This window comes from Lygodium microphyllum, chromosome 5 (genome assembly GCF_053477565.2).
Source record: "Lygodium microphyllum isolate KBCC chromosome 5, Lygodium_microphyllum_v1.1.10, whole genome shotgun sequence".
Lineage (NCBI taxonomy): Eukaryota > Viridiplantae > Streptophyta > Polypodiopsida > Schizaeales > Lygodiaceae > Lygodium > Lygodium microphyllum.
The window spans coordinates 109141000-109166335 of record NC_141139.1 but is presented as its reverse complement, the minus strand read 5'-3'; the positions used below and the strand labels follow the sequence as shown (position 1 = coordinate 109166335).

Below are 25336 nucleotides of genomic sequence, written 5' to 3'. Positions count from 1 at the left end.
ATGACCTAGGTGAAAAACCTATCTCATAAATTAAAATTCATATTTGTGGGATATTGGAATTTGGACCTATAGCAATAGACATGTGTTAAGGTTTCCTAGAAAGGAAGGGGGGGTGGCAGGTGGTTGCAAAGCGAAAGGCTTTTGGGAAAAAGGGCGGGGGAACTGGATGTTAAGAGATCGAAAGGCGGAGAAGTAGTTGTTGGTGGGGGAGTACGTGGGTGTTACACATAACATATTCTGGCTGCGCCCGCCCCTCCCCCTCTCTCTCTCTCTCTCTCTCTCTCTCTCTCTCTCTGTGTCTGCGTGCGTGCGTGTGTCTTCCTCTGTCCCTTCCTGTAAGCAGAAACAAAGAGAGAACTCGTAGAGAAAAGCGTGGCCACCTCCCTGAATTAGGATCGCTTTTCCGATTATTATTATTATTTTATTTGTCGTTGTCATTTCCTGTTATTTATTTTTCAATATTTTCTATTCATTTTGGCCTCTTTTTTTTCGTTATAATTTCTCATTTCCTGCTGCACCCACCACCTCTCATAAGTCCCTCCCCCTACAATACCACCCGCGCGCACGCACAGGCGAAAAAACTCTTCTCTCTCTCTCTCTCTCTCTCTCTCTCTCTCTCTCGCAGAGTCACAGTCCCCACACACAGACACTCACGCTTAATTCACAAGGAGACACGGCAGAGAAAACAGAAGCAAACCCAAAGAAAGAGAAGGAGAACGCACAGAGCACCAATCCTAAAGAAAGAGAAAAGACGCACACAAGTACAGCCTCGGTCTCTTCCCCCCGGCCCCGGCCCCACCACTCACCCTCTCTCCGCCCTCATCCACAGCCGGGACTTCAAATGCTGCCCCAGGCACGTAGTAACCAGACTGAGGTTGGCCATGGTGGATTGCGGAAGTAGCTCCATGGATTGGGAGTCCGCTAGCTTAGAAGAAGTTCTCACCAAAGACATGGAGATGGTGTATGGACCTCTCCTGCAGCGCGGCCTTTCGCTCCCGAAGAGTGGATCGACAAAAATCTCAGACCAGATTGCATCAGAGATGCTCACCGGCAAAATCAATATCAAGGAGGTGCCAGTTGGACAAGATTCACAGGAAAGGAACTTGAGTGAAAGCACACTCTTGGATTGGCAGCCCCATGAAACTTCAACTGATGCCTTGCCTCTTCCAAAAAAACAGAAATGCACCAGCAAAGAGGAAGCAATCAATGGCTCATTTGACTTGTGGGAAAAAAGTAGAATCTACAAAGCGATGCTTTCTGAAATGCAAAAGATGGAACATACATTGTCATCTGTGCATGGAAACACAGAAAATATCACAGAGAGAAGTAGGGGGCTGGTTGACCTACTGAAGGCAGTGATTCCAGACCTTGAGCACAGGCTTTCACAAGAATTTTTTCAGTCAAGGACCTCTGAGGTGGGCTTCTGGGTCTCCATTCAAACAATGGCAAAAAGGTGTAGTTTTGAATTCTCTGATTTCATCAAAATCTGTTGTCCTCCTGACATTAACAGCCTTCTCAAGAAGTTGCATTCAGCAGAAAGTCACATACCTGGACTAGAAGATCACCCCGACAATCAACATAATCTTTTGCCTGAGAAGATTCAGGTGCCTACACCAAACCCAGTCTCATTAACTTCGGCCCAACAAAATCAGTCCTATGCTCTTACAGGTTTGGTTCCGTATGAAAGCCCTAGTTATCTAGGGATGGGTGCAATTCCTTTCAACGTCTCAGAGAAGGACCAACATTTTCAACTTGACATCAAAGCTGAGCATCCAACAAACCACCTAGAATTTGGAACTTTGCCTGGTTTTCAATGCCAATCCTATCACTCTCTGGGATTTGCCAACTTTGAAGCTGCCCCCATGAACCTGAATTCATCACCCCCACAATCCAAGTTCCAAGATTTTATGATGCAAGACAGATGCAATAGTCACCCCAGTGCTTGCGAACAGGCATCGAAGAAAGATACTGATCCATATATGATTGGACGGGTGAATAGCATGACCTCATACCCAGTTCTACATGGTTATCCCACAGGTGTGCGATCATCAGGGAAACGGCACACACAACGACAACGGCGCAGCCCAATGAGTTGCCATCACCTCATACCCAAGCTTTCCACTGCAGCGAAATGGGCTCCAACTTTATGTGACACAGAAGTCACTAGACAAAACTGTAGCGTTTCTAATAAGGTCTACTAGTCTACTTTGCACAGAGATCCTCACAGCACCCTAACATACAGTTCTTCTAGTTGATCCATTGAAAAGCTCCAAGTCTTGTTTCATGGCATGAAAAGAATCATAACTAGCTTGGCAGTTATTGTCTTTTGCACATGGTTTGTGATAACATCATACTGAAGAACAATGTGTCCGTTTATGCCAGAATAAACATTTGGAGATGGATTTACAGTTTCTTTTACAGAAGGAACTAAAACCTAGTGACGTTGGAAATCTTGGACGAATTGTACTGCCGAAGGCAAGTGACCTGTAGCTTCTCTATGTATTGGGAAAACAACTTTTGGAACCTAATTCTTTGTTTCTTTTCAAAAAGTTATGCAACCTTGAGAATCTAGTTTCATTTAGAACTCAAATCTGTCCTGTAAATTTGTCAAACGTTTTGTGCGTGTCTATCCAGCAGTTAGCCTCATCTTTCTTGCAGTAGACACAGCTCTATGCACTAGTGCATCTGTGGTGTACCTCACTTGAGTCTCCGTCTAATATCTGCATTAGTGCATTTAACTCCTAACTCTGATCAAGCATAACTATTGCCAAGAGTTCTGTCCCCATGATTTGTAATTCCACATATATTGCAGTTGGGGAGAATCTTAAAATAAGCTTTAAAGTGAGACCAATCTTACTCCAAGAACCTATACATGCCGAAGAAGCTATGGGTATTGTATCCTAACTGGTCTCCATGGTCCCATGATGTTGATCTAGCACCAACTGGCTAGAAGCCAGTTAGTACATGATGTTGATCATGTACTAACTGGCTTAGAAACCATCCTGCTGTCCCCAAGAATCTCAGAGGCAGTCAGGTTAGTGGTTTTGTGCTAGGGTATCCCATCATGACATGCCTAGTTACAACCAGTTTACTTGCTATCTGCCAGCATGGCGACATACTCTATAAAGTTGACAAGACAGGTACTCTGAGTTCTGAGGTCAGTCTGAAGTCAGAGTTCAATGGTTCACTGAGTAGGTTCTCCCATACAGACAAGAGGCAATGGGCACTAGGACATTTGGGAAGTGGTGAAGAGCATTGATGGATGTTTAGAAAAAGGCTTTCTTGGTATTTGGCAATGCTAGGGACACTTCTTTCCTTAGGGAGGAACATAGGAGGAAATGAACCACCTCATGAGTCTTCTAAGATGCACAAAGTGTTTTGGTATTTCAAAAGCAGCCCTGTGGTCTCTGCTAGGACATTGAGAAAAAGCAGCTTTTATTTCACTCTTTCAAGAGCATCTTTGCTTTTACTCTTTCAAGAGCAGCTTTGCTTTTGGTATCTCAAGGAGTCAAAAACATGCCTGTAGTCTCCCCTAGGACATTGAGAAGCCAAGTGTCCAAGGCAAAATTTGTTTAGTACTATTGAGCCATCTATGCTGAGTCTCATTGCCAGCCTTGAGCCTCATAGTCTGATTGCTTCTTGGGCTTTCCTTTTGAAGTAGAAAGCTTCTTTCAATACCATTCTAACACACACTATATATTGCATATACAATATCCTTTCTAGGGCTTCCAAGTTCTAGATTATTCCATCTGGGAACCTGGACTTGTACCCAAGTTACTTGATAAGTAACGGAACTGCATGAGAAAGAAGGTAAGGTTACAGAACTCTATTCCTACTCCTTCAATGCTGCAAAGATATGTTTCAAAATGGTCTCTCGATACAAGTGACATTTCTTGTGATAAATTTTGTTAAGTCACGTGAAATATACTGTTGCTTATTTTGACTTGTATTTACTGTTGCTTATTTTGCCTTACAAGTCTCTGAACATATCTATCTGCCCAGATGGCTTCAACCTCTTTATCTTGGTGTACATGGATGAATCTAAACCTGCAAAATGGCTTGATCTGACAACAATAAGTAGGAGAGAAGAAGTAGTTGTATCAAGATTTTGCCCTAATTATGCCTTAGTATTCCCTTTCGTTTTAGACTTTTTTTGTGAGAGCAAATCAAAAAACATAATGAAGAATTTTCTCTGTTTTTATCTATAGCTTGTAGACATGCCCTGATGAATTTTCACCTGTTTATTTTGTATATGTATAACTGTGGAAATTTCAGAGGATAACCAGCAACGTTGAAAATGTGTATACTGTTCAAAAATTTCATTCAGTTTTAATCTTCTTGAACCAAACTTCTATTTGCATGTACAGAGGCAGGCTGAGAAAAACCTTCCCCAACTTGATACAAAGGAAGGACTGACTCTTCCCTTTGAGGATTTGCAGACCTCGCAAATCTGGAACTTGCGATTCAGGTTTTAACTTCTGTATGATGATTGCACCAGCTGAGAGTCGAGATTTGAATGTTTGAGACCTCATAAAAATGGTTTCTATTTCTTCCATATGTTTTCTTTGGTCTATGCAGATTTTGGCCCAACAACAAAACACGGATGTATTTGCTAGAAAGTACAGGTCAGAGCTTCCCTTAACTAAACTTGTCAATGCCAAAGACTAAAGTGAATGCTTGTTTGTACAAGGTTGTGTTGGACAGGTGTCAAGGCATAGTAGTTCAGAATGAGTTGCAAGTTTGAAAAGCTAACCAGCTCATCTATGTGTTTATATGTGAAAACTCTAGAAATTTTGAAAGGGAGTGTGGAGGTTAATTTATAAAAAAGGAAAGAAGTTTTGAAAGAAAAATTCACGCTATGTCATCTTGATAGGTTAGTCAGTAATGATGCTCTTTGATGCGTATCTTCATCTTTCTTGGTTTACCCTTGCTGGGCCCACTCTCTCTACTCTGAAAGCTAACCTATATTATGGAATGTGTCATCTATGAGGTGGTAAAATTGTGCACCTCACCTCAGTTTTCTCCTGCATTTTAGGCAGCTGCTCTGCCCGACTCTACCCTGTTCAAAGCCACCCTGTTGCTGCTGGCAGTGATTAGCCTAATCTGGATAGGTGCACCACCCTGATCTCCATTTTCTGCTACTGATCACTTACGAGACTGTGCTGTGTTTGGGATTCATGCATAGGATGACACACTCTCCAACTCACACTCTGCCTTGGTCCCTAAGACATGGGAGTTCGAGGTTTTGTATTCACTGGCACAGTGTGTTTACTGCATCAGCATTGTATTTATTCATTATTATTCATTCATCTTTAGTGTTCATTGTCTTTGAGTTTCCCTAACCCTACTGAGTTCTTTTATCAGTCTATACTGTTGTACGATCGTGTATGTTATTTGTAGATGAGTATTTCTTTACACTTACATGCATGCACATAGAATTTGTACAGCTCAAAAAGAGAAATGAGTGGGCTTTGGCATTGAGTTGATCCCATAAAGCTGTTGAGCCCAAGATCGCTCCAGCCTAGGGATCCACAGCGGGTTGGTGATGAGAGATTGTGACAACCTCCTAGGTCAAAGGTGTCGAGGATGCACTCCACTTTGCACAACCATAGAGAATGATTTGTCACATCCAGCTTTCCAGAAGTAGGGTAGTATAGGCACTTGAACAGATGGTGCCATAATAATAGCCAATTATGGATTGGGGCCCATGGAAGAGGAAACGGGGATAGCATGATATGAAGGTGTCCAGAGGTAACTTGGTAACAGTTTGCATGTCGATCAATCTTCCTGGTCTTGGTTATCATTATGACAGTACTCGCAGTCCCAATCCACATGATCATGCTAGTCATGCTTGTTTGCCATATATATCCTTAAAGAAAACCTGGAAAAAAAAAGAAAAGAAAATTGTTGCTGCTAATGTAGACGACCCGGAAAATGATGGTATCAGCCTGTATGGGGCTTGCCTGGCTGCTGTACAGCAGAAAAATGATGTCTAGCAGATCAATTGGGAAATATTTGGGGCTGAGATGTTACAATGCAGCTATTGAGGGTGCAAATCTGCAAAAATGCAAGTAGGACTGATGGCTGGGACAGAAAACCTAGCTTGTAACAGGCTGATCTGCTCATGACAGCTGAGAAACAGGCCACCCTGGTTGAAATGCAAATAAAGAGCACTCCTTTGAACAGGTAAGTTGCACTCCTTTGATGATGATCAGCTGACTGGAATGGTTGCCTAGCTGGCTGATGATTCTGCCCCACAAAAATGTAGCTTGAAGATGAGTCCTCAAGGAACTCCGGCTTCCACCAATAGCAAATGATACTGTCATAGTATGTACTGAGAGAGAAGGAGAGAGAAAGAATGTAGTGAATTGAGGGAGCAAACACACACAAATCCAAATGATACAAAGCTGGCTTAAGTGTTAGTGTGGGCACAAGACGGAGGTAGGAGATGGAGATGATGATAAGGAGGGCTGGCATGAAAATGATCTACTAACAATGGAGGGGCAGGCAGCCTGTAAATAGCATAAGACGCTGAATCTGTCCTTGGACCAGTAAAAACACATAAAATATGCCAGATGCAATGCATAAAATGCTACCTATGCTTGACAAAGTGCTCTCTGCCCCAGGCAATAATGCCTGCATGGAAATGAGGAAAATGGGCTGCCTGGAGTGAAATATATGGAAAGATTTCCGCCTAAAATGTATGCAACAAATAAACTGACAAAAAATATAATATCAGAGCTCCCAATGTCTTTGTCTAGATCTGACTGTGGCTCACAAGCAAGAGATGACCATACATGACACACAACTTCCAATAGCTACCTCCCCTATGAATATCCCATTGGGTTGCTGCATGGCAGAAAACTGATGTCCAGCAAATCAATTGGGGTCCGAGGAGTGTGCAGGGCTGAAAAATCAAAATGCAGCTACTTAGGGTGCAAATCTGCAGAATGCAAGTAGAGCTAATGGCAGGGACAGAAAACCCAGCCTGTAACAGGCTGAATCTGCTCGCAACAGCTGAGAAAGAGGTCATACTGGTTGAAATCCAGGTAAGTAGCACTCCCCTAATGATGATCAGCTGATTGAATGGCTGCCTCGGTGGCTAATGAAGCTGCCCAGCAAAAACACACTTTGAAGAGACGACTCCTCAAGGAACTCTGGCTTCTAAGGTGAATGATAACATGTGAGTGCGGAATAGAGAAAAGCAATGAACACCAAGTGAGAGAGGAGGAGATAGAAAGAACATGGTGAATTGACGGAACAAATTGACAAAAATTTGAATCATGGATGCATTTTGCCCGTCCACAGACAGATCCATATAGTATGACCTGTCCAATCTGATCGGGCATGTACGATTTGTCTTCCCCCTTTTTCCTTTTTTTGTGAGTTGTTAAAAGAAAAGTAGTTTTTTGCTTTAACCTTTTCCTCTTTATCCTCATTGCCCTCTACTTGTACCTCACTTACCACCTCTTCTTCTACCTCGCTTACAAGCTCATATGTTTCTCTCTCCTCCATCCACCTCTCTCTACTTGTACATCCTCCTCTTCCTCTTGTGTCTCATCCCCTATGTGTAGCTCTATTTCTATTTCCTCTTCCTGTACCTCCTCTTCTTTTCCTTCCCCTACCTCTACTTATATCTCTATATTTTTTACCCCTATTGCAATGCCTAGGCCTCTTCATGAAGCCTTCGCATTACGTACAAGTCACCTTGAGTCTTAGCCTTTAGGTTCTTTTCGTATCTACAACTTTTTGTACTTGCCACTTGGCACCTGTGACTCGCTATACCATGATCCATGAATGGTCCATTATTATAGCTAGCTCCTTTTTTTGATCCATTATACATGTCTTCAATCTTATAAACGAAATTGAATCTTGGAAATTCCTTGTGACTAGAGTCTTGGATTTACATTTTGTCTCAACCTCTCATCATATTCATGATTCATAGTTGAAAATTGAAGCAAAGATATTTCGAGTTTGTAAACTGTAAGAGTATTGAATGGATAATGCCTTGTAACACTCTATCTCATAGGTAGCCACTCTCATGTTAAAACAAGTAATATTTACTAGCCTGACCGTACCTAACTACCTAGATCTGAATGATACAAGGCTGATCTCAATCACTCCCAACATGCAAAGAGTGTCAATAGGGGCACAAGATGAAGATAAAACATGGAAATGAGGATGAGAAGGGCTGGCATGAAAAGTGAACTGCTAACAATGGAGGGGGACACAGCTTGTAAATTGCATTAAATGTTGAATCTGGCCTTAGACTAGTAAAAACACATAAAATGTATCAGATGTGATGAAAACACTACCTATGCTTGATAAAATGCATCTTGCCCTAGGTAATAAATGCTTGCATAGAAATGAGGAAAACATGTTGCATGGAGTGAAATGTAGTAAAAAAATTACACCTCAAATGTATGGGACAAAATTCAAATAAATTGACAGAAAATAAATTGTTAGAGCTCCTATCATCCTTGTTTGACTTAGACTCTAGCTCACAAGTAGAGATGAACGTAGATGGTGTGCACTTCTTCTAATAGCTATCCCCCCCCAGAGTACTAGACAATAATCTAGACTCCTTGCTTTGTTGAGCTTGAATGAGCACAATCTAATGTTGGCTCTAATTGAAATATATCAAGGTAAAGTTACAACACCTAAGGATGATTTGCCATGTCAATCTTCTACATCCACGCATTCATAGGTAAAAAATTCTAAAATTTCACCAAGTAGTGTTTGGAAACTGATCTCTAACCTTCCTTTCCTAAAATCCATACCAAGTTCTAGGCCTTTTGCCCCTAGGATCAGCCATATCCTCAGAATTTTCAGATTCCTACCTATTAGGATAGGTGTCAGTTTGTCTCTTTTCATGAAGGGAGTTTAGCCCAAAGTTGGTAAAGTGTTAAATTTCATTTGATTATCCATGGTTCTGTTGCCGGCATACATCAACTCCCTTGAGTAAGTGGGCCAATGGCACTTGATTACAAGCTAGATTGCAATTAAATTGCTGGAATTATTCTCACCTATCATAAACTCAGCAAGCATGTCTTCAAGCAATGAAGAATCTCATTGTGGTTATGTCTCTCTATTTGAGGAATCAGAAGACAATGGAAGTAATGCATTGCTTGATCATGGAATGAGCATTCAGTATGGGCAAAATACTAAAACTGCAGGGTTTATTTCATGAAGTTGGTACTTCAATGCCTCTAGATACTGAAAATCAGAAAGAGAAAGAGGACTCAAATGCCCAATTGAAAGCTCAACTCATGGTAGAATTGAGAACCTTGTCTCAACTTACCAAGGACCCATGTTTTACTGAATTTATGCAGTCACCAAAGACAATTAGAAAGATAGAAAAGGGAAAAACACCTCTTGATGCTTCGGAACAGCATATAATGTAGAAAAATGCAATGTGGTACAGCCTTAGGATCCAACAAATGCATCTAATGAGTAGATGCAATGTTTGCTTTCAGACATGGTCCCAAAATGTATGAAAATTTCAAACAAAAATGCATACTCTTTGCCTTTGGGACAGCAAGCTATGTCTTAACATGTGGGCATCCAAGATATTTTGGTAGTGGTTTTGTGTTTCATGCTATGGCTGGTCATCATACTAATTCTTTTGGAACGCATGGCACTAATATATATGGTTCTCGACAAGAATGCATCGAATACTTGGATAGATGTATCTTGGTGTGGCAGCTAGTATGCAAGATCTCATGTATAGTCACATTGGTATGGTACCTAGCATGCAAACTGGGATGTTCGGCAATATTTCTAGAGTTCATGATTTGCTTGGTATCCATCGAATTGGGGCTGGTCTAGAAAATGCCATGTCTAATGCTGGTTAGAGTGGTACAACAGCAATGCACCATCTTGGCAGCCATTTGTTTACAATAACTTGGCACCAAAGTACAAAGCTATAGAATTAAGGGGGAAAAGCTGTAAAGTTTGATGCTTTTACTTGTACTTAGGATAAGCTATGAGCATTGGCATTCATTCAACAATTTGATGTAGCCTATTTTAGGGGTACTTCACTAAGTCATCAAAAGCGCAAACTACCACAACTTTCTTAAGGGTAATGCTTTGCAGTGGTAAACTTTTTTTATGCATGGCAAAGCACCATCTGCTTGGGTTTTAGTTAAAGCAATTGTTTGCTTTAGCTTGGTTGACAAGCACTTTTGAGGTGGATATCATGACTGCTTGGCACACATTGGATGCTTCAAAATGCGCTTCTTTGAAAGAGTATAAGGAGGAGTTTTATGAAGCATTGTTGTGAGTCGCTTTTTATAGATCTATGCTCCTTTCTAAGCACATTGAGAAGTATTGTTGTAATTTGCCTAAGGAAATTAGAGATTTTTGCATAAAGACAACTATAAACAGCATGTATCAACTCGTAGAGACAGCATACACAACAGATGCTTTTGCTGCATGGAAAGTCTACTAGCTTCGAGAATGCTAAAGGGAACTCAAAGGAAAGGACAATTGAGGTTTGAGAAGTTGGTTAAGGCATCATGTGATGCTAAAAAGCAATGCATCATTCAGATGCCCATTGTGGCGTTTCTCTTTATTAACTCTAGAAGTTGCTCAAATACAATAGAGAAAGGCTTCAGCCCTCGAAATGTCGGAGATCGGAGTGAGAATTTGAAACCCCTCCAAATTCTGTCAACTAAAATCTCCAATTCTAGAAAATCAAGGCTCAATCCCTAACAAATCTGAATCAACTTGTTCCCTTTGCAACCGGCAACCCTAAATCCCTTGATTTGAATTTTGAATGTCCAAGAAGCCGAATTGAGTCTTCTCCTATTGCATGTTCTGTAGACCACCAAATACCTTCTGAACTGCTGTCAAAGTGGCTGAATTACAGCAGCAATCCTCCATGCATAGCTGAAACATGTATGCACACATCCCAAGGCAGTCATGGATGTCAAATTCTTGCTGGTTTACAGACCTGAGATCAGCAAAATTTCAATAGAGACACTTCAAGTCCACAGATGAGACTCCAAACAGAAATTTTCATGACCAAATTGGTCATTCATCAAGCATGGAAGAGAGAGAAGCAGTAGGAGAGAGAGGAGAGAGTTTGTTATTCTACCCCACAACAGCAGTCGGCTGCCTTTGAGGAGCATGTAGAAGCTGTTGTCTACTGAGAAAGGGTCTCCAAATCAGGTTGCCTGCCCTACACAGGTCTCCTACAGCAATCGCCAGCCCTAGATTGCCCTGAAGTTGCTGTCGATTGCCCAAAATGGTCACTCAAATCAGGTCGCATCCTGCAACTTCTCTTACAAGCCCCTTTCCAACCTTGCATGCCCTGATCATGGTTCGTTGTGATATGACAAATCTACCTCGGCAAGCTCAGCCTTTACAACTGAATTTCCAGTTACTTTTAATTCAATAAATAGAAAAATACTTGGCCCTACCCAAGTTTTGGCCATTGGCCAACATCAAGTTTAAATTCCTAAATTCTATAAACTTGAAAGTTCTTGAAATCTTTCACAAGCTATATCCTAGGACATTGAATGATTTAATACTCTTTCCTATGACATTGAAAGTCATTCCCAAGGGATTATTCAATGTCTTTGGCCTAGATGTGTTCTATGTAGCCACTAGTGGCTATCCTTTACAACTTTTTGCCAATATCCCCCACTACCCAAATTATTACATTGTGATGTCTTGACTTAATCTCATCGTGATGTGTACAAGTTACTTGTTCTAAATGATATAAGTTAAAGATTCACAACCTTGGTGACAGAGGTTCTCCATGCATGTGATTGCCTCAATGGGAGATTGGTTTACATTTTGAGAGTTATTGTAGTAGATCTAGAGGTAGAGACTACAGAGTCTCAAGGGCACCAAAGCTATGATCGAGGTCATGACAGGAGTATCTCTTGAATAGAGAATAGCTACAGACACTTCTCAAACTTGGATTCTCTTCTCCATAGGGGACATCCTCCTTGCACTCATTGCTACTGGTGGCAGAGACAAGATATTCACTTTTATGGTGGAGGACGACCGTCTCCAACAAGAGGACTTGGACCAAATAGTTCACAGGATGTTCTAGGCAAAGGATCAAAGTAGTAGCACACTATGAGAGGAAGTGATATATCGACTTGGACCTAGCCACCTCCTTATTAGATGGTCATTAGTTGGGATTGATTGACCACTATCACAAGCTAGACTACTTTTAGGCATTTTAGGTGATTTACGATTAGAAATAAAGCACTATCTTGTTGAGAAACCACTTTTTCAGTGTACATACTTTATTTAGGGTTTTGCATTGAGAGCTCCAAAAAGGGTTGGTGTTCACATTCTGGTCATTTTGTCAGTGGGAGTGGGGCACCACCCTAGACAAATTATGCTTATAAATAGGTCGTCACTTCATTCATTCTTCACTATTACTACCCACTTTAGTCATTCTTTACTCCTCTTTCTTTGTCACTTTAACACACTTCCCTCTCCAATCCATTGTTGTCCATATCCCCACTAGAGGACATTGCAGTTCGTGGCCACTCTTTCTCTTCTCCTTCAAGCACCCTGTTCCCATTACCTTTTAGGCTATATTTGGAGGCTCCACCTTGCTGGTGTCATTGGTCTCCACCTGGTATCCACTTTCTCAACCCTAGCATCAACTTCTTGAGCCCTAGGTATTTGTGTTTTGCAGCATTTGACATCATCATCTTGCACCTAGTCTCAGCATTTGGGCTGCTCTCTCTACATTTGACAACTTCGACACTTTGGGATTTGCGTTTGCTGCTTAGGCCATCTTCCTAGTGTTTGAGGATTGCGCTTCGCTCCCTCGACAATTGGTGATTATCTTCCTTATCTCCAATGGCATTTGAGAATTGTTGTTACTTCCTCGATAGTTGTCCTTTACCTTCCAGTGATTACTTGGATAGCCCATTGCCCGTAGGATTGCGTTTCGCTCCCTTCATTGTGCAGATTTCCCACAAGTGCTTCCGCCTAATTGAGATAGTAGGATAGTGCAGTCATCTTTTGAGCTTCGGCTCCATTGTATTAGCATTTCTTCTCATAGCATGATTCAATGCATCATCACAGTATTCTTTTTGTGTTTCTAAGTTTCTCCTCTCTTAGTGTTTGCTAAACATACTTTGTCTCTCTCCCCGCAAACCCTACTGTCTCTTTGGTCTCTTAGTCGTTTTTTGATATATCTTATTGTTTATTTTTTTAAAGCTCATAAAAAATTATTAACTTCTCACCTTTTCTTCTCCTCCCTTGTGTGTATGTTTGAGTGTGAGGGCAACCGAGACAAATTGTCACGAGGATGTAAAATTTTGAGATGCTTTCATCTTGCCGATAACATTTGATTAAAATGTGCAAGGGATGCACATGATAGTTATTTTATGGTAATAGGCCAAGGACCCTTGGGATGCACTGAGTGTCAAAGGCAAAAGTTGTGATAAGTTATGCTTGTTGGGCTTTGGGGATTAGTTGGTGTTAGTTTTGACCTTAGGATAGTTGTTTGGCCAATTAGTGTCAGTGGTGACATAGAGACTAGTATTAATTAATTAATCAATGCTAGTCTAAGGGTCAACAGAGATTGGGGACCACTCCAGGTTGCAAATGGCCTAGCCAATTTAATTATGGATAGGTACATTTAATTTTGAGTAGAGCCAAAAGGATTGAAATTAATTTTCAAAATTATTTAATTTTGAAAATCAATTAAATGGTTGGATAATGCTAGAAAATGGGTTTAGAAGGCTGCTACTGGGCAAAAATGCCCATGCAAGACTAAAAAAGGTTTTTGGAGGCTAGAGAGATGAATTCAGTTCATTTAGGTTGAGGGGGAGAGAGAGAGAGAGAACATGCTGCTGGTTTGATTTTTCTGTAATGGGTGACCTTTTGGAGATTGAAACAGTAGTAATCAACCCATTTGATGTAGGTGACAGCAATTTTGGGGTCTATAGGAGTTGATAACAGCACTTGATGCCTGACGACAGCAATTTCTAGCATCCCTAGCAATAGGTGACAACTCCTAAGGCAGTTTTTAACAAGCAGCAGCCAAACTAAAGGGTTTCTCTAAGAAGAATTCTTGAATTTTCTCTCCCTCTGGCATTCTCTCACCTTCTCTAGTCTTTGCTCAGTCATTCAGTCATTCTCAACATTTCTCGGCCATTTGAAGCAAATCACTGTCATATTTGGTGGACAGTAAAAAGATTTATGTCGTAAACTCTAAATTTTTGCAGAAATTAGGGTTTGACAGCCACCTCAAGATCCATGCCACTTGAAGAAGGCATTGTACACTCAATTTAGTGCCTAGAATTTGCGTAATTATTAGGGAATTTAGATGCTAGCCCATTCATTCTAAATTGGGGGCAGCATTTAGCCAGTTGGTGGTTCCATTTGTACGAGTCCTAGGTGACAATCAAGGGGCGATTGGTCCAAAATGCTTGTTGATTAGTATTACAGCAATGGACTTTTGGAATAGCAAAGGAGATTGTGGAATCTCAACTCTTTTTTCAGTCCATTAGCTATCAAAGTTAAAGAAATACCAAAAGGGGCGTCAATTTTGGGGCCAACAAGGTGTGGAGTGTCCAAGATTGTTAAGGTAAATTGTGCATTTAAGTACATGAAAAGATCACAATGCCACCATGCTTGCTATGTGGAACTTGTAAGTTGCAATGCCACCACTCTCTCCGAGGAGGAAGGCTGGTTTTACAAATAACTCAGTGCATTTAAGCAATATCAAGGTTGTATGGCATCCCACTCTAAAGTACGTGAAAATATCGGAATGTCAGTGTGCTTCCTATGTGGAACTTGTAAGTTGTAAAGATAGTCTTCTATAAAGACTTGTCATTTGAACAATTGAAACTGAGATGAAGGCACTGAAAGTGTAGTGCAAAGATGGAAAAGTCTTGGGATCACAAACCCACCAAAGCCTGTCCCAATCCCATCCAAATTTTCAAGCCCCAAAGAAGTTTAGATTACTGAGGAAAAAGTTGCATGCTCAAACTATAGAAACAGCAGCAAACTCTCAGATGAAGCTGGCATTTAGATTGCTGAGGAAAAAGCAGCATGTCAAACTATAGAAATAGCAGCAAACTCTCAGATGAAGCTGGGGTTTGGGACTGCAAAGTCTGTACTTCACAATAACAACTTCGATGATGCCAAAACTCGAGTAGGCTAGTGCCTGAGGAGTATAGATTTTAAAAACAACATGGAGCACAACCAACGGATTGGAATGATAGGTTGGAACACAATAGAAGCACATGACCAATCAAAATGCTGCTGTAAACAGTAAATGCAGTGGCTTCAGCCCCACACGACAACTAGAATGTCATGCAGCGCAGTAGTAGTTGGAACACAGCATGTGGAAATTGGTAAGTCTGTAAAATGTGGCAGGATGCAGTCAACTAAGGTCTTACTCGAGGGCAAAATGATGGCAGCATACAGAAACGCAGCAAATAGCAACTTGTTTGCTGCTTATTCACACCACGAATTCATAATTTAATGTAGTTCCACAATGAACCTTATTCTCAGCCACATCCACATATACTCACTACCTCTCTTTAGCTAGCGCTGAGCTAATTACCTCAATGGATGATTCGCTGACCTAGACTAGTAGTTTCTCTGTCAAGAATCGCGTGGTGGGGGGACTTGCTTGAGCTTCAGCACTAAACACACACTTTACACACAAGAGGAAGCTCACTCAAGAACACAAGAAGATAGATGGAGGTCAAAACTTTTTATGGTTGGTTTTTTCTTCTTCTTCCACACATTATACAATGTGCATAAAGTGTAGATAAGATACAACATAAATGAAAGTGGCCTACTAAGTCAAACAGTACATAACCGACTATATTAATCAACTAGCACTATATCTATGCCAGCTGTAGGTAGGTGTAACAAATTAAATACAATAAGTGATAAGTCAGAGGCTATGTAAGGATTATAATTACCACCGACGTGCTAAATGTAGACGTGTGGACCCATCTAGCCAGGCGGTCCATCATCAATGTCTGTTCGTGTTGAGCTCGCCATCTCAATACTTCCCCTCAAGCTTAATTCTATCTCTACAACTCTTAAGTAAGCTTCGGAACTTTCGAAGCTTCTTTGCACCCAATGCCTTTATGAAAATGTCACCTACCTGATCTTGTGTGTTGATATATACCAAGCCAATCTCTCTTGCAAGTATCTTCTCTCTCACACAGTGGTAGTGTACCTCAATGTGTTTTGTCCCAACATGGAACAGTGGGTTCCTAGCTAGCTGTATGCTACTCATGTTGTCACAGTGAATGACAATTAGACCATCTTCCTTCACATCCAAATCACCTAATAACTTTTACAGCCATATCACCTCACATACTGCCATAGCAGCACCTCTATACTAGGGTTCTGTACTCAATAAAACAATCGTAGGTTGCTTTTTGCTGCTCCATGTAACTGCTGCACTACCAAGGGAAAACATGAATCCATTGGTAGATCTTCTGTTTGATATGCTACCAACTTAATCTGTATCTGTGTATCCAAATACTTGTATATCCTTACCTATCTCATAAAAAAGTCCATAATGTAAAGTGGACTTCAGCTCAAGTCTAGCCTTGTGATAGTCATATAAATTAGACTTTCTACTATCCTCCTAAATATAATAGGGTCTTCTATCTCATCCCCAATGTCAGCAGTTAACTCTACATTTTGCTCCAATGGTATTGAAAGAGGCTTACATACTGTCATACCATACTTCGATAACATATCCAAGTCATACTGCCTTTGGGATAGCCATATACCATCTTTATATCTAATCACCTCAGTACCAAGAAAGTATCTCAGCTAATCCAAATCCTTCTTCTCAAACTTCTTTTTCAAAAAGTTCTTAACTTTAGCAATCCCATTGTTAGTGTCACTTGTAATAATCAAGTTATCCACATAGATGACTATAACGACTAAACCTGCATTTTTCCTTCTCACATAAAGCGAGTGATCAACATCGAAAATATAAAAGCCAATATTGACAAGATACTCTCCGATCTTATCAGACCATGCTCTAGGTACTTGTTTTAGCCTATAGAGTGTCTTCTTTAACCTGCACGCATATGTGGGATGCTCTAAATCCTCATAATCTGTTGATTGCTCCATATACACCTCTTCTTGCAATTGACCACACAAGAAGGCATTCTTAACATCCATTTGCTACAAACTCCAACCTTTGGTTGTTGCGAAGGCAATTACACATCTAATAGTTGTCATCCTAGCAACTGGACCGAATGTCTCTTTATAATCTATGACATATGTTTGAGTATAGTCTTTTGTAACTAGCCTAGCCTTATACCTCCTAATTGGACTATCTGTATTATGCTTGACTTTGTAAACTCACTTACAACCAATAGCTTTCTTGCCCTTAGGCAAGGGTACCAAATTCCAAGTCTTATTGCCTTCCAATGCAACCATCTCATCATCCATTGCTACATTCCAATGAGCATGATCAACAACATTCTCAAAACAAGTGGGCTCAACATCCTCAACTACGTTTACTATATAAGCATAATGGGAGCCACATAACCTTCAAAACCAAATCTTTTAACAGGGTATTTGATCCTGCTAGACCTGTGTACCATTGGATCACTTTGTGGAGCCTTTACATTACTATGTGCTCTCTATACACCTGGTGTCTTGATTGAAGGAATACCAAGCTTATCATCCAAACTTTTCGAACCACTAGAATCTCCATCAAATCCCAAATGACTAGTAGATGTATCACTACCATCCAATACTTTCTTCTTTCCTTTGTCTTTACCTGCAACACTTGTAGATCCACCTCAAGATGTGGAACTACTTGTTAAGTCTCCTAGACCAAGGGCTAACTATAGGTATAGTACCTTATGATATTTCTAGTCCACTAAGGCTCTGTGATTCTCGTTTTCCTTTCTGCACATAGCTATCATGATCATTATCATCATCTAATACATTACCAATAGGTGCATATCAACTACTCATCTCACAAAAAATAACATCCCTGCTCACTCTGAACTCACCTGAGATACGGCTATAACAATGATATCCTTTCTACTCTAAAGAGTATCCAATAAAAATATATTTTTCAGCCTTTGGATCAAGCTTCTTTCACAACTCATCCTGGGACATAAATATATGTAATACAACCAAATACTTTCGAGTGTGATACATAGGGTTTCTTGCCTGTAAAGCATTCTTCCGGGATCATCCCATGAATTGCAACTATGGAAGTTCTGTTCATAATATAGACAGCAGTATGAACAGCTTCAGACAAAAAATGTTTTGGCATATTCTTTTTAGCCATCAATGCTTGTGTAACTTCTACAATATGTCTATTTTTTCTTTTTGTAACCCCATTTTGTTGTGGAGTATACTTGCAAGTAAATTGCCTCTTTATTCCATGAGACCTTAGGAAGCCACTAAACTCATAAGAGAGGTACTCTCCTCTATCTCATCTCAAGTACTTAACTTTAAAGCATATTTCTGTTTCGACAGTTGTCTTGAAAGATTTGAAGTGCTCAAATATATCATTCTTTTCCTTAATTAAATATACCATAGTAACAGGTAACAGCCGTCTCGAGGCCTGGAACGTGGGAACATCATTCCGAACAGATGGGCCGAATGGGGACGCCAAAATGGAACAAGGACGTTCCCTGTTCTGTCCCCAATAGTTGTCCCCTCATCCTGACTGTCCCCTACCACGTTTCCTACTCGGGGACGTTTTTGATAGGGGATTTCTTTTTTTAAAAAAATGGAGCGGATGTCTTTTAGGGGATGGTTTTTTTGTGGGTTTTTTGTATGTTTTTTAGTAGTATACATTCACCCACACACACAGCAACATGGGACCGGTTTTGGGAATAGGGATGGGAACATGAATAATGAATTGCCATCCTCTATCACCATGAGAGGGGGCTCTAATATGGGGATGGGACTGGGACAAGAAGCTACAAAATGGGCATCCTCTATTACTATGCCCACACATCCATCCACCACATCACTTGCATATATTTTAAAATGCTATTTATGTATGTTGTTCCCTCTCGCGTCCCACCTCTGTTTCCGTTCCTTGCTTTTAGCCGTTCTCCGTCCCCATCCCCGACTCCGTCTTCGTTCTTGTTTCCCATTTCATGTTACTATAAAATATATCCATAGCTTCCTTGAACAATCAAAGTATTTGCTATCACCAAGAGATACATTCTATGTAGGTCCCCAAACATTTGTATGGACAATATCAAGTATATTTTTGCTCACTTCTTTGTCATGTAAAAAGGGTTGTTTTGTTTGCTTACCAAATTGACATGCTTCACATACTTTATGAAATTTTGCAACTCTAAAAGAAGACAATCTTGTAACCAATCCTTTGGATTGCATTAATTTCAGCCTTTACACATTTGCATGCTCAATACGTTTATGCTATATTTCAGTGTCTGCAACCACTCCTTTTTCTTTAGCATACATAGCAGCATTCATTGCAGGAATTTCAACATCTAAAGTGAATATGCGACCAACTCTACTTTCTTTTGTGACCAACCTATACTTGTCATTAAAGTCTTCTACAAAACAACCTTTTGCATTAAATCAAACCTGCAACCCTTGCTTTCCCTTTTGACCAATAGGCACTAAATTCTTTGTGATTGATGGCACATATAATATATCTGTCAAACTCTTTGTCCGGTTGTTATGTAAGGACAATGAAACCTTTTCAATGTGTGAAATTGGGTGGCATAAATCATCACTCATTTGGACATAACTTGGATTTTGTAAGTCCTGCATCTCTCCAAACCATTTAACATGACTCTAGTCATATGATTAGAAGCATCTGAATCAACATATCATACATCATCATGTGTTCCCTTTCCTGTAACAGCATTCATCATATGCTGCATAATAAACATACACTCATTTTTATTTTTATTTTGTTGTGATGACAATGCATAGTTTCCTTGCTACAATTTACCACTATGGATATTATTCTTAGAAAAACAACGGGTTGTAATGACCTATTTTGCCATAATAATGGCAAACAATAGTAGAATTTTTAAAACCTTTGTTTTGCCATCCATCTCTTTCTCTAGAGCTTTCCTTGTCTCTAAAGTTTCCATACTCTTCTAAAACCTAAATTTCACCAAATTGTTGATTTAATCTGTTTTGTTGGTTATCACCAGCACATCCCATACCACGGCCTCTCAAAGAGGATCTACCACGTCTCCTTTTCGAACTTGAGTAAAATGCTTGGTTCTATTCACCATTTCTTTCAGATGAGTCACCTTGCATATTAATCTCTTCGGTAATTATGAGAGAGATTAGCTTATTAAAATCTGAAAATGGCTTTCGTACATATACTAAAGTGACGAATGATTTTCAAGTCTTCTCATTATTAAGACCATCCAAAGTAGAAACTAAATCATCATCATCATTAGGTATTGCGTAAATCGTTGCTAAAGCATCTACAATGTTTCTCACCTTTAAAACATACTCATTGATAGACATTTTTTCTTTCTTCAAGGTATTCAACTCTTGCTTGAGTTGAATCTTTCGTACCTTTGTATTTATTGAAAACATGTTCTTAAAAATTGTCCAAGCTGCAGGTTAAGTTTTTGCATTCATGATATGCCCCAACATAGTATTATCAATGACCGCACATAGCCAATACATCACCTTTTTGTCTTTTGTATTATATTCTTTCCATGCCTTCAATTTATTTGTAGTCGGAGGGACACTCAGCTGTGGCTCATTTTCTTTACCTGAAATAATGGCTTATCTGCACAATATACAATGCTCTGCTCGTATACCAAACCTCACAACAATTTGAGATTCACCTGCCCTACTTTAGGTGCTTCCACATGCACTATCCAAGAGAAAGAGTAGAAGAATGGGAGAGCTTCTTACCTGTTGCTTACTTGCTCGAACCTTGCTTCTTCTCTTTCACTTCAGCCTTCAAAACTAATCTCTCAGTGGTGCCGCTCTAATACCATGTTAAGAATTAGGTGGTGGAGAGACTTGCTTGAGCTGTAGCGCCAAACACACATTGTACACACAAGAGGAAGCTCACTCAAGAACACAAGAAGAGAGATGGAGACCAAAACGTTTTCTTGCTGGTTTTTTCTTCTTTTTCCACACTTTATACAATGTATACAAAGTGTAGATAAGATATATCATAAAGGAATGTGGCCTACTAAGTCAAACAGTGCATAACTGACTATACTAATCGATTGGTGCTATATCTATGCCAGCTGTAGATAAGTGTAACAAACTAAATATAATAAGCGATAAGTCAGTGGCTATGTGAGGATCATAATGACTTACCACAAAATAAAGTCAAAAAGTAGGTAGGTTGGCTTGCAAAACTGGCCAACTAGCAAGTAGCCTCATAAATGCAGCCGATTGTTGTATGTAACTCCAAAAAAACTGCGATTTGACATCAGCCTGCCATGTGACACTATCACTACCTGTAATCAAGTGCCTATACACTGTGATTGTTGAAAATGCCCAAATAACTGATAGGAAATGTATAAGTCCCTCTCCGAGAGAACTAATTACACCAATTGTATCATGAGAGTGCTAGCCCAAGGGATGACTAATCTCTAACACCCTTATGTGAGCTTAGACTAGGAGCAATGACCACTCTTGGTCAAGCAAAACAGCTCATCGTGAACCTAGATGTTAATTCTAGCTCTAGGATTTCGACACTTGCTAGACTTCAAAAATACATGTGGGATGCTGTACTCTAGGTCCGTTGCACCTCCATATCAATGATGCTAGGAGGCCCCACCACTAGCACCCTCTCACACTTCCTCTTTGGTGCTAGGGAGTCATGAGGAATGATAGAACCACTAGGGCTAGAAGGCGAAAGAGGAGGCCTTGACGGCCTTTGCTTTCATTGCAAAAGATGAGCCTTTGTAGCCTTGGCCTTTAGCTTGGTCGAAGGGTCTGAGTTGAAATTTGAATCTGAAGATGTTGTGGATGATGACTCATAAGAGTCCTTACCTTTCTTCTTTTTCCACTTCTCCCTCAGCTATGCCACTATGACCTTGCTTTCTTTGGATCCACAATGATAGCATTGTGCCTTCTTCTTCTTCTTCTACCTCTCACGAGTCACCCCTCTCTAAAGTTGCAAATGCTTCTTCTCGATCACCATAGTGGGATGGTAGCTTTCCCTCTAAATGAAAAAAGCCTCATGCTCAAGTAGCACGAAGATATAATGCTCAAACTGAGAAGTGTTATTGATGTCTAGGCTTGCATGGCATTGGCCACACCATCAAACTTTGGAGGAAGCTTATAGAGAACAATCTCCACAAGGTATGCTTTTGGAAGGGCGAACTGCATGTGTCAAAGTTGATCCTGTATTTATGTCATCCAAACAACGAATGACTAAATCATATCAATTGCCTCAAAATAGTCTGCAATTGACCTCAGAGGGTCATAGCTCGCATGGTCAGTGAGGCCTCGTACATAAGTTGTAACTTCTCCCACACTCTTGAAGCCATCCTGTAGGAGGTACCATTGGAAAGACTTCTTTAGAGATCCAAGAAGAGCAAAGTAGGCACAAGCATCATCTATATCCCAAGGAAGAACTGTCTCTTCATCGTTGGCTCCAATCATCTGGAATAGGAGATGGCATCCAAGGATGCAAGATGGCTTCTACAACAGCAAACCACACGTGTTTCTACACAAACCAAGCCTTCATCACCACTACATTTTAGGTGAGATAGTCAAGTCCCTTGAGCTTATCATTAATAGAGCAACATGGAGGCACCGCCTGAGAGGAGATGCAAAGATGAAAATTCAAAAAAAGGGTTAGAGGGAGGTATGTGCCAAGACTCAACCCAAAACTATGAGTTCAATGCAAGCATTACAGTTCAAAACACAAATCAGGCTGAAAATGCAAAGTTGCTGAAGACGCAAACTGCAAGAAGGCAAATCGGCAGGGGGAAAAAAAGACTGCATATTGGCAAAATCATCAGCTGAAACACCAAGAGGCCAGGCTGGAGATGCAAGACATCAGCTGTCCTATCAAAAATGGCAGCAGAAAATGTCAAAATGCAGGCAAATGAGCAAGACGCAGCCAGTAAACTGAAAACACAGGCAGGCAGCATCAAAATTCAGGCAGTTTGGGGGTCATCTGGGCTGAAAAACTGCTGGCCGGCTGTCTGCACAGTAGCACAGGCTGCACAGAAATGGGCAGCAGAAAAAGCAAACTTTTGTGGCAGTCTATGCACAAACAGATCTGAAAACAGGAGTTAAAACACAGCAGGCAACACCAGAACCTAGTGGAGTAGGCTCTAATACCATGCCAAAATATTGGGCAGCAATGGAAACAAGGAGACAATGCAGTAATAGACTGCAAGAACAGACAATAGCATTGCAAAGAAACACAAGATCTCTAAGAGAATATGCTCGGGAAATGGAATCCTTATACCAAGGCACAACAACAGTGCAAAGGCTTGGGCACTGAATCACCAGAAGTAAGCACGGTCTCCCTCTCTGAGCTAGGATGCAGTTGTGTTGAAGGATGACTGAATGGAGGGAACCTGCCTATAAATAGGCTGAAAGTGTTCCAGACGATGACCGGTCAGCCAGCCAAAGCTGATTCTCCTGATAATCCTTACCAGCCAGAAGGGTGTTCAACCATAACACACTGTATCTAGTCCTTGTTCATCTTCTGCCATGCCAGCCAAAAGTGTGTTCGTGTAACATATAACACTGTGTATCAACACCTTGTTTATCTTACTGCTGGACAGCCTCCCAGTGGCATTTTATGTCCTTGCAAGTGTTCCGATCACCACTATTAGAAACTGTGGGCAATTTCATGTTATCCTAGGCTTTGTATCATGGTTATCTAATCGTTCTAATCCTATGCTTCTTGTCGCAAGAGTATAACATGTTCTTGTTGAGCTTGAAATTGAGTCAAGGTAGAATATTAGATATCTAAGCAAAACACTGTGCATCATTCTACAGGACATTTTGTGCGATCTCATCACCTTCAGGAGGGAGACATTGTAGTCTTGTACAAAAACCCAGCCACAGGAAAATATGTAAGTTGGCTCCCTCATTGACAAAACTATTGCATGTTTTGATTTTGTTTGTTGAACTCACTTTTATGACATGAGTGTTCTGCAGATAATAAGTGGTAAGAAGGTTGCATCTGCAGAGATTCCATCCAAAGCCCTAAAAGATGAGCAGCAGCAGCAGCAACCACATCATCAAGAACAATTGCAGCAACACTGCCACCTTCATCATCATCACCAACAGCAAAACCAGCAGCAGCAACAACAAAAACAAAGCCTCCAAGTCTCTCCGCTGGACAGAAAACAGTACTCTTTACAGTTAGCATTGAGCCCTCATGATCGTGATCAGAAGACGACAGAAAATGATGGAACTACTTCCTCAAACAATGTTGCTGAGCCAATACCAGATGTTCTGCTGTGCACTACATCAACAATCAAGATTGCAGAAGGCTCTTACGTGAATGATTTGGAGGATCCAGAAAATTTGATTCAGGAGTTATCCATGTTTGAGGCCGATAGCAGACCGATTGATGAAATCATTGTTTTCAATAAATGAACACAGTAGCCTGCGGCGTATGTTTTTAAGAAACGGGAAAAAGCCTCTACCAACTCAGAATGCTTCCTGGACGAAGTTGGTCTGTGTGGAGGAAAATCAATCTCCGCCCCCCCCCCCCCCCCCCCCTCTCTCTCTCTCATGAGTTAAAGAGCAAGCAGATGTAGGTACAATTAGATAAAAGTGCCAGAGAAGCTCGCACCCACACACTAAAAGAAAACGCCTGAATCCTTACACGACTGAAGACACTACTTGCAAGCAGGTTGCTTTCCTACGCTATCACAACAGTATTTTTGTTGGTTCAGATTGCCTTTAGAGCGATCCCTCTCAGAAGGTCCCATAGGGGATACTCTCCTTTGCCTTTAAGCACATCATGTTGCTGGCCAACCCTCATGAACTTGGCCAATCTGTCTAGTTGCGAGCTTCTTGGAGTAGACCTTCGAGAGAAAAAGATTGAGATGACTGTCGAGAGGAAAAGATTGATCTTGTTTGAAGGCTATAGTCTCGACTACCCTACACTTTCTCTCAATCAATTAGAGTTTATATTCTAAGGATTGAATCAGCTACCATCCACCACTCCCTTTAGGATGAAGGATATAGTTCTACCATACCGGAGTCACTTCTTGCACCTCTTCTTGATGATGAATTCACTATTCAACCACTGTACATGGACACCACCCCTCCCAGAGCGTACTTGCTACTATTAAATAGATTTGCACCTCCTCTCATTGGCTATAGATGGATATAGGTAGATGGGATAGATGTCCCAGATGAGGATAAGACTTGCTAGCTTTGTGACCAA

The 25336-nt window shown here is 40.7% G+C and overlaps 1 protein-coding gene and 1 long non-coding RNA gene across 2 annotated transcripts; one reads left to right on the top strand and one right to left on the bottom strand.

Moving 5' to 3' along the window:
* On the top strand, positions 1-24537 carry LOC148036270 (uncharacterized). The gene is made up of 6 exons (XM_087678293.1): positions 1-2192; positions 2383-2475; positions 4368-4468; positions 4579-4625; positions 23932-24008; positions 24094-24537. The coding sequence occupies exons 1-6, from the start codon at positions 882-884 to the stop codon at positions 24535-24537; spliced, it is 2073 nt and encodes a 690-aa protein (XP_087534419.1). The 5' UTR covers positions 1-881.
* On the bottom strand, positions 3715-24574 carry LOC148036269 (uncharacterized). Its single transcript, XR_015690924.1, has 3 exons — positions 24439-24574; positions 24070-24273; positions 3715-4047 (listed from the first exon to the last, which is right to left on the bottom strand). It is a non-coding gene; the product is annotated as an uncharacterized LOC148036269 (long non-coding RNA).
* Positions 24575-25336: the final 762 nt, after the last annotated feature.

Bases quoted from the DNA above. Each gene is read 5' to 3' on its own strand.
- LOC148036270 (XM_087678293.1), top strand. From the start codon at position 882: ATGGTGGATTGCGGAAGTAGCTCCATGGATTGGGAGTCCGCTAGCTTA. The intron at 2,193-2,382 runs GTCTACTAGTCT...CGTTTATGCCAG, and splicing joins ACTGTAGCGTTTCTAATAAG to AATAAACATTTGGAGATGGA. The intron at 24,009-24,093 runs GTAAGTTGGCTC...AGTGTTCTGCAG, and splicing joins ACCCAGCCACAGGAAAATAT to ATAATAAGTGGTAAGAAGGT.